Source organism: Gouania willdenowi, chromosome 20 (assembly GCF_900634775.1).
Source record: "Gouania willdenowi chromosome 20, fGouWil2.1, whole genome shotgun sequence".
Classification (NCBI taxonomy): domain Eukaryota; kingdom Metazoa; phylum Chordata; class Actinopteri; order Blenniiformes; family Gobiesocidae; genus Gouania; species Gouania willdenowi.
This window is the reverse complement of record NC_041063.1, coordinates 12270896-12292783: the sequence shown is the minus strand read 5'-3', so window position 1 is coordinate 12292783 and position 21888 is coordinate 12270896. Positions and strand designations below refer to the sequence as shown.

Here is a 21888-nt window from a genome sequence, read left to right as displayed (position 1 = left end):
TTTTTTTTTTTTTTTTTTTTAACTACAAAAAACACAATTTCCTTTTAGAACTTAAGTCATTTATCTTTGTTTTTCTCATTTTACAACAGCTAGTGGCAAAAAGGCATGTGGAATTCAAAAAACAGCCTTCCTGTCTAAATTGATGTCCCCAAGTGCTAACAATCCTCTTCGTTGCGTAGCTCTCCAGACGCTAATCCAACCAGCAACATTTCAGCCATAACATGATAGTGCAGATGAAGCACGGCATTCATTTCCTTTCACAGGTAAAATAGATTAGGTCTACTTTGATCAGTAGTGCAAAACCTTAATACTACACTGCCCTGGAGCAAATACACAAAGGCTAATGTTGAACTGGAAAAGTCAGCTGGCCTGGATAAATGTACACTTCAAAAAAGGTAAACATTTAATTTAAAAGACAGCAGAATAATTACAAAAAATATGAAAATGGTATGAGCGACAAAAGCTCCTCCAAAGTTGAACAACTGTCCTGGAACGGACTGTACGTCTCCGACTGAAGGAGTACAACACGGATTTAACTTATTACAAACTAAATGTGCATCTCCACATTCTGCTGTTGTTAGGCTCCACCCACAGTCGGACCTCTCCAGGCATCAGAAAGGCAGCCCTCGTCCTCTGATTGTTGCTGAGTTTACGTGTGGAACGAAGCTGAGTGGAAGTGGTGGAGCTCCGACTTGGGACGGGGAGCCCCATGCTTGTCCTGGTGCTGGGATGGGGGGTGGAGGGTGTACCCCGTCCTTTCTAACCATGGCGTGGTTGTACAGGTGGATTGTGTTTGGGTTGGCCGGTCCATCTACAGGTAAAGGGCTGTGATTGTACTCAAAGCGGTGATCCTTGTCTCCTGTGAACACCATACTGCCAGGTCCCGCAACTCCTGGACCCGCAGGAAACGGATCGGGGCGACACGGCGCAAGAATCCTGGGAGGAGCCGAAGATGGGGCCCCCGGCCCTGGTCCACCGAACACTTCTCTCAGAGCGTGAGCGGGGAGGCCTCCGCCCATCATGTGACCCATATAGCTGTCCCCGAAACCTGCTGGAGTGAAAGGAGGAAGGGGTGGATGGCTGTATTCTGCTCCATACCCAGAGGCCTCTGCCGTAGGGAGAGGAGGGTAGTCCGGCTCTGGTGGTCTTCCTCCATCACTACCACCTGCCGATGTGACGGGTGGAGCGTGGCCCATCTTGGGCTCCGGTGGTGGCTGCCTGTAGTCCAGGTCAGCATGTGGAGGGGGTTCTGGAGGCTCAGGTGGTCTCTGGTCTGGTGGCAAGATCGAAACTCCGCCCACCTCAGACACTGCAACAGAGCAGTGAGTATCAGTGAGTCAGGCTGGGTGATATGGACCAAAAATCACTTTTCGATATTTTTCTCAAAAAGCCGATATATAATATAAATCAACATTTTTAACTCAAAGTCTTACTAGACAAACAATTTGAGGCTAAATTTGCTGATGCACACAGGGACATTATGTGCCACTTTTGGCTTTTTCTCCTCAAAGAGACAGCACTTGCGAGTGAGTTCTGCAGTGTGGCTTGTTTAGGGGAAGGTCTGTGTTTGGACGCACTCAATAACCATCTAATTTTGCTTTTCATGTTGCTCTGAGAAGTAGTGAAAGCAGCTGCTCCTGAAACAAGTATTTTCACGAAAAAATAAGCTAAAAAATAAAAATATATTGATATAGGCGATATTGTAATTTTCTATATCGCAAAAATGGAAAACTCGATATATCTTGAATCTCGATATATTGCCCAGCTCTATCAGTGAGTGGTCAGGTTACATTATCCTGCTTTAACTTAAAGTTTAACTTATTTTCCTGCTAAAACCAGGTTAATACATGACTTCAGCAGTTGGATCTTTTTTTTTAAAAAAAAAAAAAAAAAAAAAAAAAAAAAGGGATTGGTGATATTTACCAAAAAAAAAAAAACATATCAGTTGAAACCAGTATTGGTTTTTTATTGATAGTTACACATTTTTTGTAATATTAAAATGACAATCTGACAGCAACATTCTACTGTATTGTATGTTTCATAATTACATCTGTCATTTTTTTATTTCCCAATTTTTACCCACATTTGCTGCATATATGTATAATACATATAAAAAAAAAAGTTAGGACAGAACTCAATCATATCACATGCTTTAGACTTTTACTGGTACCGTGACCACATGAGAGACCGTTCAATTTCAATCAATTCACCTGAATGTTGATTGGTTTCCACCTGGCTTGATACGAAGCGTTGGCTTACCTGGAGAGACGGGGCTGGGCTCTGGGGGCTGTTTGACTTCTGGAGGTGGAGGAGGTGCAGCTGCTGTTTTGCAGCTGGTGCTCTCTGCCTCCTCCCCACCATCACTGGCCTCCTGCCTCTGAGCCTGTTGAGCCTGGAGGAGCTGAGCGAGCAGCATCGTCATGGCCGTCTGTGTGGCAGCTGCTGCCTCGCCCTCTGGAATGCTTGGTGGAGCCGATGTCGGAGGCGAGGGTGGTTTAGGCATTGGGGGTGTGCGGGGGACTCCTGCTGGGGCTACTGACGGAAGAGGTGGTTTGGCTGGTGCGGGTTTAGGTGGGTCAACGGGATCAGGGGGAGGTGGCAGAGCTTTAGAAAGCTGCTGTAAAGTCTCTTGGTTGACCTTTGTGCTCATGGACTGGACTAACTGGGACGTGCTGACAGAACTCTTTGGCTGACCTAAGAAGTTCAGCAGCACTGCCAGTTGCTCCTGGGTGAGCTGTGAGTTTGGACCTTTAGGGTCTGCAACAGCAAACAAAAATTTGATAAACTTGGGAAAGTTTTTTTTTTTTTTTAAGTCTAATGACCTTTTTTTGGAAGATTTGAGCAAAGGTTAACAGTGAATATATATATATATATATATATATATATATATAGTGGTTCAGGGTGTTTCATCCCCGTGTGTGCCGTGGGAAATTATTTAATTTCACCTATTTGGTCTAAAAAACATTTTTGAAAACTAAGACTCACACAGAACAAAATTGAACTATAAAAATATATTGTACATGTATTTATTATTAGTAATAAGTTCTAATCATATTTAATATTTTGTTTATATGCATATCAGACTAAACTTTTTATTTGAAAAAATAAATATATCTATCATCCATCCATTGTCTGCTGGCAAAATCAAAAATCATAATTGATTTTTTGCTGTTGATCATTTGATTCCTATTAAAAACACTTTGGCAGATTGTTAATTGCTTTTTTTTTATTAGAAAGTAGAAATATTAAACATCATAAAAAGTTTATTTCCTATTCAAGACACTTCGATAAGAATGACTATATTGTTAACATAAGCTACAAAGAATTGGTTGGTGATGTGCCTTGGGATTTTTTTCAATAAAAATATTCACCTTGGCTTAAAAAAGGTTAAAAATCACTGCTGTAATTGTACGTTATCCTATTTGCGTGAAACTTTCAATCTGTCATGATACTTTTCTTAGATTTTTTTCCTATTGCACATTTCAACTCACCGAGCAGCGCAGAGGTAGCAGCATTCTGACATTTCATGCCTCCAGAGGCTGAGAATCCCTGGGGAGTGTTGCTTCTGCTGTCGTCAAGGCCCAGCTCCTTCCGAGGAGCCTTTGGAGCGGCGAGCTCCTCCGGCAGCTGCTTCTGCCGCCGGCGTTTTTTACTCCACAGCTCGTGGCAGTCCTGCCACAAAGGGAGGCTGCAGTAGCAGTTGACAAAGGTTAATGCATGAACCCCATGAATAAATGTGTACATTTTGTGGTCAACGTACTCTGGGGGAGGCATCTTGTCTGGATCAACATCCTTGAGGAACTCGCTACAGAGTGCTTGCTCAGCTGTGCAGCGTTTGCTTGGGTCCAAGTTCAGCATGTGGTCAAATAGGTCCAGGGCAGACGGAGGAATGCTAAACACAAGCAGAAAATCATGTGAATAATGAATTCCAGAGAAAGTACTTCTAACGTAATTAGGAGGAGATACAATGGCCTTACAAGACAAACTCCTCTCGTAGCCGTCTCCTGTACTGCTTCTTTGGTTTCATGGTATTGAAGAAGGGAAGCTTGATTACATCTGGCCAGACTGCTGGGCAGGGGCTACCACATGTTCGACTGAGGAGACATTTATACAACATTTATATGGAAAATCAAATCGAAGCATGTGACAAGATGCATGCTTCATTCCACATTTCTGTTCTTTATTGCTTACAGTAAGAAAAGGCAAATTATTAAATGGCCATGTTTTTAATTAGATTTTTCAATGTAGAAAATCTGAATAAAGAGAACCCTGTTAGGACACGGTGTAGTGACTGAGCTAAATTTAGTCGTTCAAACTGCCAGGGTAGGGCTGGCAGTTTATGGCCTTAAAAAAAAAATCCAGATCTTTCCCCCTACTTTTTAAAATGGAAAAAAGTACAAATGACAGATGTCTCAAAAGAAGTTTTGATTTTATTCAACCTAAAATTAACCACTATTTACCACCTGGTATTAAAGTGCCGGCTGCTCTTTTGTTAAAAAATAAAACAAATTGTAGTTTGTACGGAGACTAAATTGTTAACATTCACATTAATAGCTGCACTATTTTCACAAAGAATTCTCTCAATACTTAACCTGAAGAAAAACATTAAATAATGACTTTTTCAAACACTTACAGGGCTAAATGGCACAAACATGCACTGCACTACATCTTACTCTTAGTGAAAAACTCCAAATCTTTGTAGTTCTCTAATAACTATATCTTGCACTTTGTTTAGAATACATTTTCAAATAAAGAGCCTCCTCGAGGTGGAAAAACCTCTTTCTTGAATTAAACACTTCTGTAAACAAAAATGTAGCACAGCATATCATATGCAAATAAATAATAAATCAACTCCCAATATGAGGATTGATGAAGTGCACACTTAAGACTTTTGTTAAACTTTGTTTTACAGATGAACGGTGGCACTTGGATCCCTGAATACATGAACTAGCATCACATTTTGGTTGATCTGCAGAATATAAGGTCTGTACTTGTTTATATATTTTACAAATTTTGGCAAGGAAAACCAGCCTATCCACTGCCTCTGGCTTGAGACATGACTTGTTGCATGGAACAACTCTGAACCATATGTCTGTTGTGTATTAGAGAGAAACAAGTGGGAGGGGGAACTAGGGAAGCTCATGGGGAGAAAAAGTGTGCCATAGCAAAAGATTTTTAAATGATCCACAATAAAAAATTAATCTAAAAAAAATAAATTTATATATCACCCAGGCCTGTGTTAGGGATTTTTCATCCTAGTTTTTGCACAATTTGTGTCCTATACCTATAAAAGATCTCACCTAATAAGCTCTAACTGAGCCAGCTCCTGGTTAGCCTGAAATATTGGCTTCTTGGTGAACAACTCTCCAAGGATGCACCTGTAACAGACATGAAACTGGCACTGTTAGAAGACAATCATTGGTTATAGTAAAGACACAGATGTCTGGCACTCTTACCCACAGCTCCACACATCTATAGCAGGTGTGTACCTCTCCTCTCCCAAAAGCAACTCTGGTGGGCGGTACCATAGTGTGATCACTTTATTGGTGTATGGTCGACTAGAAATGAAAACGGTTTGCATTACAAACAGGCAAGAAATAACAATAGTTACATTATACATTTTTGATTTCAAAAATAAAACAGGTCTCATTTGATAACTCTCACCTTTCTTCAGAGTTATAGAGTCGAGCAAGACCAAAGTCTGCAAGCTTGATTTGACCTCTAATTGGAGGGAAAAAAGAGATGCTCTCAGAGTTGGAAATGCTTGTGTCATGAGGCACAAGAGGACCATTATTTTTAGATCAATGCAGAAAAGTATTCCAGTAGTCTCACTTGTTATTGAGCAGGATATTGGAGCACTTTATATCTCTGTGCAGGAAGTTCTTCTTGTGGCAGTAATCGAGGCCCTCCAGTAGTTGCCGCATGAAAGACTTGATGTGGCTCTCGTTAAAATGAACAAGACCAGACTCAAGCAAACCCATTAGATCGTGATCCATGTACTCAAACACGAGGTAGAAAGCACCTGAAACAGAAAGAAAAGTCACTCACTAACTAACCAACATCATAAAAACACCAAAAAAAAAGCCAATATATGAACTACCTTTATCATTTTTGAAGTCCAGCGCATCTTCTTTGTCTGTGACAATCTCTTTCATGTTTATGATGCTCTTGTGATTCAGTTGTCGCAGAATTTTAATCTCTCTAATAGCTGTGATTGGAAAACCCTCTTTTTCATTGTCCAGTCGAACTTTCTTCAAAGCCACCATTTCAGCTAGGGAACAAAGGAAAGAACTAACACTCAACACCAAACTGGGATTAAGTCATCACGCAAAAGATGTTTATTACTGACAATTAGTGATGCGTTAAAAATGGCCCAAAATATCATCACGAAACATAGTTAGGATGACAAAACACCAACATCTGCAATGCTGTAGCCCATCAATGAGAAGAGGAAGTGACTTAAAAAGTTAAATTCACTTTGTGTTATGATGAGAAAACATTTTTAATTTGACTATCTTTAAGTTACAGGCCTGTACATTATTATTCAATGTACACAAGTGAGGTCAAGTTAAACAATTTGTTGTATTTTATTTTATAAAGTTTATTGTTGAAATGTTGGCGATAATTACATATTTTCATATATTTCTTAATCTATTTATTCTCTGAAGCATTAACATTGTATGCAGTGGCGATGCCTTGATTCTGGTGAGGTTAGTACACAGCAATAGCCATAAATGCAATGGTACTAATAATTAACATAATTTATTTTGGTGTTTCAATTTTTGGCCTTAGTTTCTTAATTTTCGGTTTCAGCAAAGAATTTTCATTTCGGTGCATCTCTATTGACAATATTTAAAGAATACATGACAACATTGTGTGTGTAAAACCGAGTCAAACTCACCAGTGTCTCTGTCTTTAGCTTTGTATACCTGACCGTAGGTTCCTTCTCCTGTAATACCAATGATCTCAAACTTGTCCACACACCGCTTTCCCCAGTCTATCTCAATTTCTTTGATTTCACCATACCTTGGGCCACACATTCTAGTAAATTAAAGACAAAAGACATTATTGAAAATGACAGAAAAACTACAAAACAACCGGTTTAAACATTTCATTGTGCAGAGGAACATACTTTGGTCGCCGACGAGGTGTTAGAGACCTTTTCTCGTCTAGTGGGCTGTAGGGGGAGGATGTACTGCTCGGTAGTTCAGGAGGCAAAGGTAAGTCGGACAGAAGTTGACGAGCCTTCTTCTCCATCTTTTTTTTCCCTGAGAGTAAACTTTCCTTCAAACTGTAAAAAATAAGATTACATAATATCAACCACGCTATCAGATATAGCATTAAAAACAAGTCTACAGCAGGACGTACCCTTCTGCTTTGTCCATGTGCTCTAAAACAGTTTGAGGCAAAGGCAGTGATGACAAATTAGAGATGAGTATAGATGGGGCTCTTTCTTTTTCCTTTTCTTTAACTGGTGCAGATGCTGGTGCTTTCTTCCTATCTCGATGTACCGACTCTTCTTTCCCCTTTTCATCCCTGCTGTGGAGCTCCATGGTTCTCCTGCTTGGCTTGTCAGAGGGTGATTGAGGTTGGCTGGTTGGGGGCGTCCTAGGACCTTTCTGTGGTTGAGCTGGAGAGGGAGGGTGCCCTTTCTTGGATGTGTGATTTGCTCTCGGGCTTGGCTGACGGGTACCCGAAGAACCCTTGGTAGGAGTAAATGTGCTGCTTGAGTTTTTGGCTTTGGCAGCAGCTTCAGCTGCTTTAGCCTTTTTCTGCTTGCTCAGTTCAGCAGCTAGACTGGATTTGAAGGTAAGCGTGCCTGGTGAAAGACTAGAGGGCCGACTGCGAGAACGTGAGCGCCTGTGATGGCTGCGAGAACGTGAATGCCTTGACGAGGAATAAGGACTTCTGCTGCGTGACCGAACAGATCGTCTGAAAAAGAAAGGAAAAGTCTGGTTCAAATAAGCATTTTAGAACTAGCTTTTAACTGTCTAAAGCTAAGATGTTTTTAGAAAACGTACTATCTAAAAAATGAATATCTAGAAAATAATACACTAAAATTAACAAATTCAAAACTCAGAGTAAAATTACTGAGCGTACTTGGTGATATGGATAAAAAAAGTATTATTTTCTCTTTAAAATGCAATATACAATATAAACCGTAATATTTTTTTTTCAGTAAGGTCTTACCAGAAATAACTACGGTAAATCACCAGAGCAAAATGTGATAAGCACTTTAAATAACACTCAGCTACACAATATCACTTTGTGCTAATATTGGCTTTTTCTCTCATTAAGGACAGCACGCGTTAGCAAGTTCTATAACGTGGCTTGTTTCAGGAGAGGTCTACTTTACATGCAGTTCTTAGGGTGCACTAAGTACTGAGGTATGCTACGCTTTTTTTTTTTTAATGTTGCTGTTGTAAACAGCAAACTGGGTGGCCTCTTTAAGAGGTGTGTGACAGCCATGTATGTAAACTGAGGCTGATAGCTGCTCACAGGTTGTATTAGTTTGTAGAACTTCTAAATCTATCTGTTTAAATAAAATACATAAAATTTCAAATGTTAAAAGTTTTACATGAAGTTAAAATTTTAGTTAAAAACAATAATATATCACCCAGGCCTGGTAAAATTGGGTAAATTCAGTGCTGAATTAAAATTATGTTTAAGTGCATAATACATGCAAGAAAAGTCAAATTCAAAAGAAAACTTCTACAGAATAATCTATGAATAAATCTGTAGATGAACAGACCAACAATATGAGTAAACATCTAACCTTATTAAAACCCACCTGACATCTGGACTTGGACTCAGTGACTTCTTGTATGGACTTCGTGATCTCCTTCGGTTTCCAAAGGGACTTGAACCATAATCTCCTTGTTCGTAAGGGCTGCGTCGACCATAACTTGGTGACCTGCGTCGATTGGCTGGACTGGCAGGTGACCGCTTCCTTTTGTTGGTGGAATATACACTGGGAGACTTTTGGGCATCTCCATCCCGGTTGTAGTATGTAGAACTGGGAGAAAGTCTCTTGCTCCCACCATAAGTTGGACTTCGTCTGGAAATCAGCTGACCGTACCTACCAGGAGACTGGTAGCTATAAGTATATGATGTCCCATAGGGACTTTCTGCTTTCAAACCAGGACTTCTCCTGTATGCCCTGAGGTCTTCTCTATCATCTCTGTAAGACTGTGGTGCATCTCTATAAGCAGATGGAGTCTCTTTTTCAGATTTTGTTTTGCTTTTGTGGCTTTTGTCCTTTTTTTCTGTAGATTGTGAAGACTGGGATGTGGTGGACACTCTTTTACCATTTCTGTCACTGCTTCTGGTGGTGTCTCTGGTGCTTTTAGAGCTACTTAAACTTCCTCCGCTTCTAACTTTAGAAGAATCTCTCTCACGACTCTTACGGTTCTTTTTCCGAACTGGCTCTTGTCTGCTTTTCTCCTGAAGCCCTCTTGTTGGTTCATTTTTGCTGATGCAGACTGCCCCTCTGTCTCTCAAAAGACTTCTTCCAAGTGAGGCTGGCTCAACATTGTCTCCCAAATCCACATCACTAAGAGGATCCACTGACAGACTGTCATTAAGAGGGTCCAGTTTAGGAGAGGGACTCCCAGAAAACCGCTCAGACTGGGAACTCACATCATCGTATTCTACCAAAGTGCGAAGTTCAACCTCTTTTTCGATAGTACCTCTTCGACTGTTTTCAGGGGCTACTGCTGAACCTGTATTCCACGGGGCTCTTTTCCGTAATTGTTTGCGTTTCTTTCGCCGAGAGGCCGAGAAGCGCCTGTTCTCTCTGTGCCGCTCTCTCTGAGCTGCCCCAGCTTTGCCCCGCCGGCTCTGGCTGTTAGCATTCCTCTGTTCTGACGGGCTACGATCCCGAGCCTCCCGAAGAGCCACCGAATTAGGCATTTAAAAAGAAAAAAAAAAGTAAACGCTATAGCAACGCCAAGAACGGAATTACACGTTCTGTTCACCGAAAGCCGTGTCTTGCCGTGTATTTGAACAAAACATTGGGCTAGCTAAGTAACCGGCTAGTTAGCTGTCGCTACAGAGGATTCACAATTAAGCAGCTTGACCTAACGTTAGCATCACAGAGCTAACATCTCCGAAGTTCCGAAATAAGTCAAGTATTACTGGTGGTTATCTATGGCACTTGGTCCAAATAGAATCCCATTATCACAATAAACTCCCAATGAGCGGTTTAACGAAAAACCGTTGGTACTCTACCATTGTGCGGCAGGACGGTGAGCTCCTTGCGAAGCTAGCTAACGCTAGTATAAGTAGCCGGCTAGCTTTCGCCAGTTAACAGTGTAGAGCTACACAGTTGCATTCCACTTCATGGTCCGAGTACAGGGCCCAGATTTAAACTCAACTTATTCAACAGAATCACAAAAATAAACGTAAATCCATTCAACACGAAGCAGCAATGTTGTAAAAAAAAAAAATCCCCCTCTTCATATAAACTTCTTGTCTTCCATCACACTTGTCAGCTACGAGGAAGTGGATAACACGCGAGCTAGCTGGTTAGCCGCCGCCAGCAACTTTAGCCAGCTAGCTCTGCTTTCTACATGCGACGAGTTGAAGCCAAGTCATTTTTGCATTAAAAATGGCGCTGAGCGGTAAAGCAGCTATTACACGTCCAGTGGAGGGTTTAAACCTCCTTCAGTGGGATCATTATCCAGCGCTGAGCCAAGGTGTCCGTGTGTAGTGTCGCGTTCAATGGAAAACGAAATAACTTTGTTCGCCGTGTGGCTAGAAGCACATCCTCTGAGGCCCAGACAGCTTTCAAACTACAGGCCGTGTGGGTCTGTGGCAGCCAATGGGAGCCGCGTACCTCACCGTGATTACATGCAGCGTCATCCACAAAAACTCTGAACGGAAATAAGAAAACTAAAGAGGGGTTAAAAAAAAAAGAAAGAAAAAAAACATCTTTCTTTAAATTCATATAAAGTCTTAGCTTTTTCTATTTTATTATTCATTAACGTGTAAGCCAAGTATTTTCAATAACTAATGGAAAAATGTGAAGTTCCATAAATACTGTCACTTGTCACGCTGTCGTGCAGACAATAATAAATAACGAATAAACATAAAAAATTATAAAACATAATAATAAACTTGTGCCAAACGCAAGGCCAGGGGTGAAATTCAGCCCTTTACACCAGTGGTTCCCAAACGGTGTGTCGCGGCACACTGGTGTGCCACGAGGCAAGTCCGAGTGTGCCGTGGGCATTTGTGACAACCATACATTATTTGCAACATACTACACAAAAATAATGATTTTTTTTTTTTTTAAATTTACTACTTTACATGCACTCATTTCACAATACAAAGGCAAACTCTATACCTACTTTTTTTTTTTTTTTTTTTATATTTTGTTAAATATTTCATGATTAATATAGTTGTCTTTGTCACATTTTATTTGGCATTAGTAGATAATTATGCACATTTACAGATATTGTACATGATATGAGTGATAACACGTGTTATAATGGCTATTTTGCACAATAGGTGTGTCTTCAGATTTGTACTTGTCCTTTGGTGTACCTTGGACACAAAAAGTTTGTGAACCACTGCTTTAGACCATCAAATTCAGCCTGCAAGACAAAGTTAAAAAAAAAACAGAAAGAAATATAATTATTGTCCAAATGACCAAATAATTCAGTTGTAGATAAATCAGCTCAGATATCTAAATACACAATTTCAGTGAAACGCCACAATTTTTGGAGGATCACAACTTTCCCATGCTTTTTTTCTCCCCACGACAGCATTCATTTCCAATTATTCAAGGAACTCTATTTTCCTGAAATTATATTGCACAATTTCCACAAATTAAATACAAATTAGTCACAAAATCAATTACATTTAAAAGAGAAAATCCTGTAGGGACTGATATTTGTCACTTATTGCTTGGATATTGTTGGCAGCTGACAAAGTATGATGTATGATTTATACGTCGTGTAAAGTAGAAACTTAGGGACATTAATGTTGAAATCGCTCGTTTTTTTGCCTATAATCTGTGGCCAATTTACAATGCCATTAGATAAAAACCAGCAAAGTGCATATTGATTAGTTTCCTCAGTCAAAAATAGAATTTTAATTAAAGTATTTACAAATACCATGCGTCTCTCAAGATTATAGGATGTAATTGTGAAGTGTTACATGCATTGCTGACCGATGATTTACATTTTCGGCCAGGGGACCCGATTACTGCCAAAAGTGAGAAATAGTCCTTGCCAATACTAATACTTTGTAGTAGTAGTAGTAGTAGTAGTAAAGTAAACCAATGTTTTCTTCATCCTTTCACATCCAATCCAAAAAGGTTTCATCACTCAGTCATGAACTGCCATAAAGAGTTCAGCAGGTCATTTCCCAACTATAATGACTGTGAAACTCTGAGAATTACACAACACATAAGGCTTTTTGTGTTTGCAGAGCGCACTGGATAGACACTGACAACCCAAGAAAAAACTAAGTGGAAATTAAATGAAAAATTTCAAAAATTAAATGACATCTAAAACTGATTTTTCTACCAGAAAGATGGCACAAAAGTCCAGTGATGGGCCTTAATTACATTTAAGTTGCTTCCATGTTCTTAAAACTATATATGTAATTTACCCTTAAACAAGAAAAATAAAACTACATTTGAAGAGTGTTATTAGTAATATCCACTTTATTTGCAATTTTCAAATAACTCACAAAAAAATGAACTGAAATGTAAGCATCACCTCTTGCATTCACCAACAGGCTACATTAGTGGTTATGTTGAAAAAGAAGTAAACATGAAGGAAACATTTAATCAATGGCATACATACAACCATCCAGATAGTCTAGTATTATTCCAAGGGTCTCTATAGAAAAGGCAAATCAGCAGTGGTTCAGCTTACACCGAGCCAGTTATAAGTGTCCCACAGATATGATCTGATCTGGGCTGACAGGTTAAATAAAGTATACACGTACAAAGAAAGTTGAGTATTATTAGCTTGTGAAAGGCCTGGACCACACAGTTTTAGCTACTGTTAGAGTGAGCAAGCTTTACAATGGTTATTTATTTGTAAGTACCTGCATCCATAGCAGTATCGTGACTGCCGTCTGCTGGAGAAAGCATGTGATGACAACCTTTTACTTGTCTGTATGTCACTCACTTCCTCTCTCAGCCTTGTGTGTTATAATAGGGGAGGTTAGCCCTTGGAATATTCTGCCTTCCCCTCAGAATCCATCACCTTTCAGTTCATTACGTCTCCCCCACTGTGTGCTTTTCAGTCAACGGGAATTCAGATGACATTCTTTTGCATTGTTGACACTGTAAATAAAGTAGGAACGCTAGAAATGAACAGGACAGTGTTTAAGACTTGGTAAAGTATACAAAAGAAGGAGATATACATATTTGTATGGAAATAATGACATTTGTTGAGCTGCAGGCTGATAGCTAAAGACTGTTTCTTTACGTAGATTCCACACACTGACAGCAGTGTCACATTTCGTCTTTTGCATAGACGTCAGTGTTTGTCATTCTGTCTGTCCTTTGATGGAAATGTGGCGTTTTAGATCTTCGCTTCACAAATTCACATCAGACTCTTTAGACATTGTAAAATAAATAAATAAAATAAAACGATACAAATATTGAAGTTTTGAAAACGCAAATCAAATTGTTAAAAAAAAAAAAAAAAAATGAAAGGGAAAATTTCACAGTATGTTTTGGTTAATGCAAATGAGCAGTTCTAGTCTATTGCATGTTTGTTTTGTTAAGATGCCTGTGGACTGGTTTCCCCTGCACTTATTTCCAAAGTAATCAAACAAGGTTTTAAAAAGTAGACATTCTTTAAGTAAATTCTGTATAGAGTTTGTAAAGGTGAAATTTGTAAAATTATATCACATTAGGAATAAACAAATGTAACAGTTACACATTATGAGGATTAACTTGTTACTATGTTTCAGAGTCGCCCTCCATCACACCATCGCAGTGCTTACCTTTACTGCACTGTATCAACCCATCATTGGGCACTTGTTTGAATGACTAAGCATTTGTCTTTGGTGACCAAGCAAAGGGTTGGCATTTTTCTTTTTCTTTTTTTTACTTTTTCTAGTTTACCAATCATAATATTTTAACCTATCTGGCTATTTTAAAACATAAATAAAAAGACATTTACACACAAAAACAACTGCAAATTCAGAATGGATTAATCCACATCTGTGTGTGTGGAAGCAAACGTATTATTTTGATTGTTTTAAAACAGCGTATAGAGGGCGTCTCATTTTCAAATCAAATTTATTATAGCACCATCGATTGAGATTGCCTTCAAGTCATAAAAGTCATTTTCCAAGTTGAAGAAAAACATCTGAAAGGCTATAATTAAAAATAATAATTCAAGTGTAGTTTAAATATACTACGAATTTGAAGATTTATGATTAGCGTGTGCATTTAAGAAGATTCGATAAAGTAGTTGGTAGGTAAGGAAAAAAAAAAAATAGATACATTAGTGTTATTATTTCACATCTGTTGATGTTTAGAAAGAAAAAAAGGATATATGTTGAGTGTTTTTTTCTATATAATTAAAAATAATGAATGTGAAATGTTAACAAAATGGTTGCAAACGTCAGCTTAGTTTACAGAACTTAACATTCTCCTTCACTCACCAGTGCAATGTTATTTTCCTCAGTGGCACTTGATCATCTCTGGGTTGACATGACACAGCAATAATGAGTGTGCTGACTTTCAACTAAACTGGTGGTTTAATTACATCTACAGCTTTCTGTTATTTGGCTCCACCTCCTTCTTCCTCATTGACACTTACACACTCTCCGTTCTCCTAAAATGTGCACTGCACAGTTCCTTTGAATATATTATAAACATCAAGCTTTAGAATGGAGGATTTGCTAACATTTCAGGGTTTAGGCTCTTTGAAATGAAAACACCATCCATTTGTTACACTCTGTAAAGTGTTCAGAGAAAGTACATCAATTATTCGGAGTGTCAGCACATACAAAGTTAGAGCTATAAGTGGTGTATGTAGTGCCTCCTTACCATTTCCTGACACATGGTCAGATGTCCTGTTAGCCAGGAAAGAAAGACATGTAAAGTATGGGCACAAAATAAATGCTGAAGTCTGGGAGATGTGTATGTACATAGGCAGGCCGCCTGCTCACATAGTAAACTATAAAATACAGCATCTCTCTCTAATCCTTTTGGCCAAGCTTTTACTTTTCTTTTTCCCGTTCTTCTCTTTGCTGTCTTCCATTTTCCTCGCCCGTATTTCCCTCATCAGGTCAAAAAACACCTGTGGAACAAATGAAATGTTGCTTTAACAGTAGGCACGCTGAGCTGCTGCTCGCTTTCAAGCAAATTAAACAAACCTTGTCGACGTTGGCACGGGTTTTGGCAGAGGTCTCCACGTAGCACACGCCCCACTGCTCTGCACGTGCCTTGGCCTCGTCTGCACTGACCTGCCGCCGGTCGTCCAAGTCTGATTTATTACCGACTAAGAGGAAGGGCACGTTCTCATCCTCCTTCACCCGCAGAATCTGCTCTCTGCAAACACAATTTATCACTCAATTACAGCCATAAAAAAAGGGTTTTAGAAGAGAGGCAGCAATAGATGTAACCATGCTCTGAAATCACAAAGGTAAAAAATCAGATTTCATTAAACACTAGGGGTGTAAGGATACACTCAACCAACAATTCCATTCCTGATTACTTAAAAAAAACTAAAATCAAAGATTGGGATGTAACGATGCACATAACTCCCTTCACACTGAATACATAGAGATTTTTTGTGAAAATACAGATTCTGCAGTTTTTTTTACTAACATATTTTCTTCTTATAACTTTCTGACAAAACGTAACAGAACTCAGAAGTCAAAAACCAAAACAAAATGCTTACGTCTTTATTTAAGAGACATCGACTTCTTTCGGGTCTTTTTTTATTAGCCGGATTAAAGCTCTTCTACCGCCGTGACGTGAAAACAAGCAGCACTAACAGTCACAGCACCCCCTATTGTGGGAATGTGGGAATGTGGGAAACTATCACAGCGAGGGCCACAAAAAATGTGATTGTATCTGATCCGAGGGCCACATTATCAACATTCATGTTAGCATTTTGAATAATGACTAATGTGAGCATTAATAGAGGTTTTGTTGTTTTTAGTCATTTGTCATTATGTGTGATTGTTATTTTTGGTGTTCTTGTCATTTTGTGTATTTTTCTGAAACTTTCTGCATTTCAACTATAGATGTGTGCGTTTTTGGGGTCACTTTCTGTATTTTTGCTGTTGTTTTCTGTATTTTACATTCAATTTGTGTAATTTTGTTGACAGTTTGTGTATCTTTGGAGCTATTCTGTAATGTGTTGATGTTTTTGCGTGTTTTTGTAGTCATTTTGTTTGTTTAAGTGGTTGCTGTGTCTGTCTTTGTTGTCCTTGTCTGGTTTATGAGTCATTTTGTGTATTTTTTTCTGTGTTTTTGTTAGTGTTGTTCCGACGCATGCAGATACTGTAGTGTTTAAAAAAATATATTGTTAAGTTTTCCTCTCGTGTGTAGGGACATTTGTTTGTTTTTCAGCAACATGAAAACGAGGCCCCGCGATTGGTTCAGAGCGGCATCTCCAGGCCAATAGCGATAGCTTGCCGCGGCATGCACTGAATACGTAACCATACAGGTTTTTGTGATCAGGAGTCAGGCCAGCAGGAAGAGTCGGGAGAGAGAAAGACAAGGTGCTGCATTTAAGAAAAGTTTGATGCGTCGATTAACATTGACGTGTCGATTAACATTGACGTATTAATAGTTAGTATTTGCCGATACTGATGCCAGCCTTTTAGTGCCGTATCGGGGCCCCTCCCGATACAAGATTAGTTTATGTGTACTTTGTGTATTTTGCTGTCAATTTGTGTGTTTTGGGAATTATTTTGTGTGTTAAGTTGGGCTTTATATTATAAATTTCTTCCATCTTCTTACATTACAATTTTTGGGAATTTGGGGGCTGCAAAAAATTAGACTGCGGCCCAAATGTAGCCCAGGGGCCGCCAGGTTTCTCATGTCTGCCTTATTGTGTAAGCAGAGTATCAATGCACAAACAGTGAGGTATCAATTTCAATCCCCTCTTGTTTGCATCGATTTTTAGCCGATTTAGGATATATCCTTACATCCCTATTAAACACTGAACATGGGAAACTTTAATTGAATGACAGATGCTACTGCACCTGAAGTCTACTGTGGCTGCAAATGATTCCAGTTCTGTTATGGAAAATACGCAGAGGAAACCTTCGCCACTGCGGAAGTAGTTATCCCTGATGGCTGCGTAGTCCTCCTGCCCGGCTGTGTCCAGGATGTCGATCTGCACCTCCTCTCCGTCCAACACCACTTTCTTCCTGTAGCTGTCTGCTTTAGTGGGCTCGTAGTCTTCGACAAACTGAAGCACAAACAGCCAAGAGTCACTCTACAGAAAGGTGGGCCATTTCAGATGCTGTAATTCAAGTCACTCACCTCGTCATACATGAACTGAAGCGTTAGAGCTGATTTTCCCACTCCACCACTGCCCACCATAATTACTTTGTGAAGGGCTAAAGAGTTCTGCCCTTTTGGCTTTGCAGCTGCCATGGCTCTGTGCAGCAGGAGGAGGTGCTCAGCAGGGGAAGTTCAAGGCAGCGATGAAGAGCGTGAAGGAAAGGCTTTCCGTTTAAATACCCCGGGAACAACAGGAAGGTGGAAAAATCCCTACAAACACATACACACAACATAATATCAGGATTGGTCTCATCTTTTCAAAAGCCTACAGGGTTCTTTTTCTACAGCAGGTTTTTCAACCTTGGGGTCGTGAACCCTGAAATAATGTCTTGTAATTAGGGCGGAGCGATATGAGCAAAAATCTATAGCTCAATATTCTTTCTCAAAATGGCAATAAATACGATATAAATGTCGATATTTTTAACTCAATAAAGTCTTAAAAGAAATGCCACATAGGCAGACTTAGTAACAAACAGCTGCACAATATGTGACACTTTTGGCTTTTTCTGCTCTAAGGGACAGCACGTGTGAGTGAGTTCAGTAGTGTGGCTTGTTTAGGGGAAGTTCTGGGTTAGGACGCACTCAGAAATCCATCTAACTGTGCTTTTTCTGTTCTAAGAAGTAGCAAAATAAGCAATATTCAGAAGCAGTAATTTCATGAAAATAAGCTATAAAATAAAAATATATCGATACAGGCGATATTGTAATTTTCTACACTGCCAAAATAGAAAACTCGAAGAAGAAAACCTACTTGTAATAAATAAAAAAAATACTGATTAAAATTAAATAAAAAATTGTATATTATTTTATTATTCTTTTTTAAAAATATAATACAATCTCAAAAAACTGTATTCTACACTTTCACTTTCTCAAATATCAATCTAGTTCAAATAAAATGTACATAAACAGAGTATAAAAGTATCTGCGGTGTTCCATCTCCATCCAGCTTTGTAACACAACAAATATGATCAAAAACTAATTCTGGAGAAAAAATGTCTCTGGAGTGTGATTTAGCCAGAAATGTGTGATATAAAAATGGGGTCATGACCCAAAAAGGGTTGGGAACGACCATTCTAGAGACTTAAGCAATCATGGAAACATGGTGCGTGTGTGTGTGTTTGCGTGTGTCCTGAAAAAGCATGAATTGTTGTTGGTTAAGCAAGCGGTCATAATCCTTTTGTCAAAAAAAATGTGTATAATTCATCAAGGAGGATCCAAAGGTTACATTTATTATGTGCAGCTTGTTTACAAGGTTTGGTGAAGCTAATGTTAAATACATTTACTACCTTAACCATTGTTTCCATTAAAACACTTGACTCGCACATTAAAATTTCCATCTATAGAGCAGAGGTGGGCAGACGGGTTTTTTTTTTTTTATTGGCCGGATTAAAGCTCTTCTACTGCCGTGACGTGAAAACAAGCAGCACTAACAGTCACAGCACCTCCTATTGTGGGAATGGGCAACTATCACAGCGGGGGCCACGGAAATGTGTTTGTTTGATCGAAGGGCCACAATACCAACATTCATGTCAGCGTTTAGAATATTAATGACCAATCTGAACGTTAACACAGGAAAGAAAAAAAGAGTTTTTATAGTAATTTTGTGTATTTTTCTGTGATTCTGTGCATGTGTGTTCTGTTGTCTTGCTCAATAGGAGGCATTTTGTGCATTTCTGTTGTCCTTTTGTGCATTTTTCCTGTTAAAATATATGTTTTTTGGAGTCATTTTGCATTTTTTGGGGATTTTCTGTTGTTTTGTTTATTAGTACTGTGGGTTTGCAGAGTAATTTTTTGTCTTTTTGTAGTCATTTTATGTAATTTTGTGTAATGTATTACTGTTGTCGTATTATTCATTTTTGTAGTCATTTTGTGTGATTTTGGAGTATTTTCTGTTTTTTTTTTTTTATATTTTACTGTATCTTCCTGCCATGTTGTAATTCTTTATATTTTTTTAAACAAGTGCAGTGCCCGTAGGAAGTATGTCTTGCTATAGAAAAGTGGGAGGTTACGTAGCTTTTTCATAGATGGTTTACATAGGAGCTTTATTTCAAAATAAAAGATAAATCCCCCTTAAACTGAGCTTGTAAACACTCAATTCCTAATGCAAATGTAATTCTGAATTACACACACTTTTTTTATTTTTGCTATTACTCACCTTAGTAACAAATGTTGCTCACTGAGGAGACCTGCTGGTCAATATTTACGTGGTGTTTTTTTTTTTTTTTAGGATATTAGACCTACTTTAGTTGTTTTTAAAAGCCCTTTGTGCAGTCAGTCCTATAGACTCTATGCAGCTTTAAACTTATCCTGAGTGACCATGACTACTTGTCAACATTGAGCTGTTCTGCTAAGCTGCATTTAAGACAATTTTATGAAATAATTCCATGAACAGTATCATTGCAGTCCAAACAAATCTGAAGTTGCACACCCTCGAACCAAGCAGCAGCCATGTTGAAAGTCTCAGCATGGCTCTAATAGCTATATAGATGTATTCTTGCTTTTGTTTTTTGTGTTTTTCTGTCATTTTGTACATTAACTTTGGGGGCCGCATAAAATTAGACCCAGTTGCCCATGTCTGCTATAGAAGAAATATGAAACCGTAAAAGTGACATATGATCCAAGATGGGCTGCCTACGTGTTAGTTATAGGAAGTGTCTCCTAGTACGTAATACGTATCCATATACCGGCATTCTAGCCGTACAAAAAATGACATTACCGGAAGTCACGTGACCATTCCGTGCGGTAAAGGGTGGCTAGTCTGTAACGCAGTTTAGGGTTACAGTTAGGGTTAGTTAGTCCGTAACGTAGTTTAGGGTTTGGGTTACGGTTAGCGTTAGTTAGTCCGTAACGTGGGTTGTGGCTAGGATTAGAGTTAGTTAGTCCGTGGCGTAGTTTAGGGTTTGGGTTAGTTAGTCGTAACGTGAGTTAGGGTTACAGTTAGTTAGTTAGTCCGTAATGTGGGTTAGGGCTACGTTTAGGGTTAGTTAGTCTGTAGCGTAGTTTAGAGTTAGGGTTAGTTAGTCTGTAGCATTGGTTAGGGTTAGTTAGTCCATAATTGTAGTTGACTTATTGATACAAATAGAAGTACAAGTGCTAGCATCTCACTGGCCAGTTTAGGTCATGTGGCGCACCCATCATGTTACCTAAACTGGCCAATGAGGGGCCAGTTTAGGTCGTTGCGTATGGATAAAATGCCTACGTGATACCATTGACAGCCACCACCTTAGTTAAATACAATACTGACAGACAGTAGATAAACATCTCTAACCTGCTCGTGACAAATAACAGACATTCAGCATTAACTGCTCTATGGACATCTGGCTCTAGACTTCATTCAATGAATGACGGGCAAAGATCAAATCTGCCACATGCTTAAGCTATGGGAAAATTCCTAAATACAACCACCAGCCAAGAAGAATGTGGGAGACCTACCAAAACTCCAGTCTTCTCAAGATCCGGGATCAACATGGGACTGTAGCCAACACACAACACTGCACAAATAAACCAAAAAGGCCTGCACACACAGTCAATGTCCCTTTGGTTTTAAACAGACAGTCTATAGCTGCTTGCATCTCCCAGAAATAGCTAAATGTACCACATTATTCTTACAATTCGTAGAAATGAATGCAGTGACAATCAGATATGTGTTGTGAGTTTTGTTTCAGATTCAGATTGAGGGAAAATACAGCATTTATCATCTAATTACAGCTGACATCAAACACGTTTGTAACAATACAGCCTTTCATGATTGACAGAACAGAGCCAGACATCTCTTTAACCAACTATTAACCACATTTCAACTCCAAATACTAACATTAAGGAGTACTTACCCGCAAACAAACTCGTTAAATGTTAAGTGAGCAACGTCGCTAATAAGCTAATAGTCTCCAGGCAGGTATTAGGTACACGTCACCTGACAGTGAACGGTCCATTACCGAAAGTCATGATGAACGTATAATGACTCATTAAAACCCCAGTTATCCTTTATCAATTTGAACTCAACAACATATGTTTTAAAACAGCCAAGCTAACATGGTAGCCACTCATAGGGAAAAAAGAGAAAAAGAAGCTAACCGGTGTCAAAAAAAAAAGGAGCTAATCCCAAACTAAAGGATGCAATGTGTGGAAAAGACAAGAATAATGACTAATGAGAACCAAATGTATAATAGTATCGGTGATACAAACTTCACCTACCGGTAAAATAGACAGTATTTCGGCTGATAAACGTCAGATGAAGGCTAAATACTGCTGGCAAAGCAAGAAGGCTCAGTTAGCTACTCGTTAGCGCATGGCTAGCTCTCAGCTAGCTCAGAAGGCGTGTTGCCATATGCCAGCCACAAATTCCCGCCCAGGGATTTTCAAATATTATTAAAAACTCATCCAAACTG

At 39.1% G+C, this 21888-nt stretch overlaps 2 protein-coding genes across 3 annotated transcripts; both read right to left on the bottom strand.

The window, feature by feature from the left end:
- Window positions 1-390: 390 nt before the first annotated feature.
- cdk13 (cyclin dependent kinase 13) lies at window positions 391-10835 on the bottom strand. The gene is made up of 14 exons (XM_028434786.1): window positions 8792-10835; window positions 7369-7932; window positions 7133-7291; window positions 6902-7041; window positions 6101-6271; window positions 5833-6022; window positions 5665-5721; window positions 5457-5558; window positions 5301-5378; window positions 3978-4094; window positions 3761-3892; window positions 3492-3688; window positions 2260-2757; window positions 391-1309 (listed from the first exon to the last, which is right to left on the bottom strand). Exons 1-14 carry the CDS (start codon window positions 9910-9912, stop codon window positions 612-614), a joined length of 4224 nt encoding a protein of 1407 aa, XP_028290587.1. The 5' UTR covers window positions 9913-10835; the 3' UTR covers window positions 391-611.
- Window positions 10836-12655: 1820 nt separating this feature from the next.
- ralaa (v-ral simian leukemia viral oncogene homolog Aa (ras related)) lies at window positions 12656-21812 on the bottom strand. Of its 2 annotated transcripts, XM_028434797.1 has the most exons (6): window positions 21695-21797; window positions 20933-20972; window positions 17480-17710; window positions 17197-17405; window positions 15355-15529; window positions 12656-15278 (listed from the first exon to the last, which is right to left on the bottom strand). In XM_028434797.1, exons 3-6 carry the CDS (start codon window positions 17591-17593, stop codon window positions 15156-15158), a joined length of 621 nt encoding a protein of 206 aa, XP_028290598.1. In that variant the 5' UTR covers window positions 17594-17710; window positions 20933-20972; window positions 21695-21797; the 3' UTR covers window positions 12656-15155. The 2 variants fall into 2 exon arrangements, with proteins under 2 accessions (XP_028290598.1, XP_028290597.1); XM_028434796.1 differs by lacking the exon at window positions 20933-20972 and having other exon boundaries at window positions 21695-21812.
- Window positions 21813-21888: the final 76 nt, after the last annotated feature.

Excerpts from the sequence above, each read along its gene's own strand:
- cdk13 (XM_028434786.1), bottom strand. The coding sequence starts at position 9,912 with ATGCCTAATTCGGTGGCTCTTCGGGAGGCTCGGGATCGTAGCCCGTCA. Across the intron at positions 6,272-6,901 it reads AGCTAAAGACAGAGACACTG|CTGAAATGGTGGCTTTGAAG; the intron begins GTGAGTTTGACT and ends TTTGTTCCCTAG. Across the intron at positions 6,023-6,100 it reads GGACTTCAAAAATGATAAAG|GTGCTTTCTACCTCGTGTTT; the intron begins GTAGTTCATATA and ends TTTCTGTTTCAG.
- ralaa (XM_028434796.1), bottom strand. The coding sequence starts at position 17,593 with ATGGCAGCTGCAAAGCCAAAAGGGCAGAACTCTTTAGCCCTTCACAAA. Across the intron at positions 17,406-17,479 it reads TTCAGTTCATGTATGACGAG|TTTGTCGAAGACTACGAGCC; the intron begins GTGAGTGACTTG and ends TTTGTGCTTCAG. Across the intron at positions 15,279-15,354 it reads CCCGTGCCAACGTCGACAAG|GTGTTTTTTGACCTGATGAG; the intron begins GTTTGTTTAATT and ends TTTGTTCCACAG.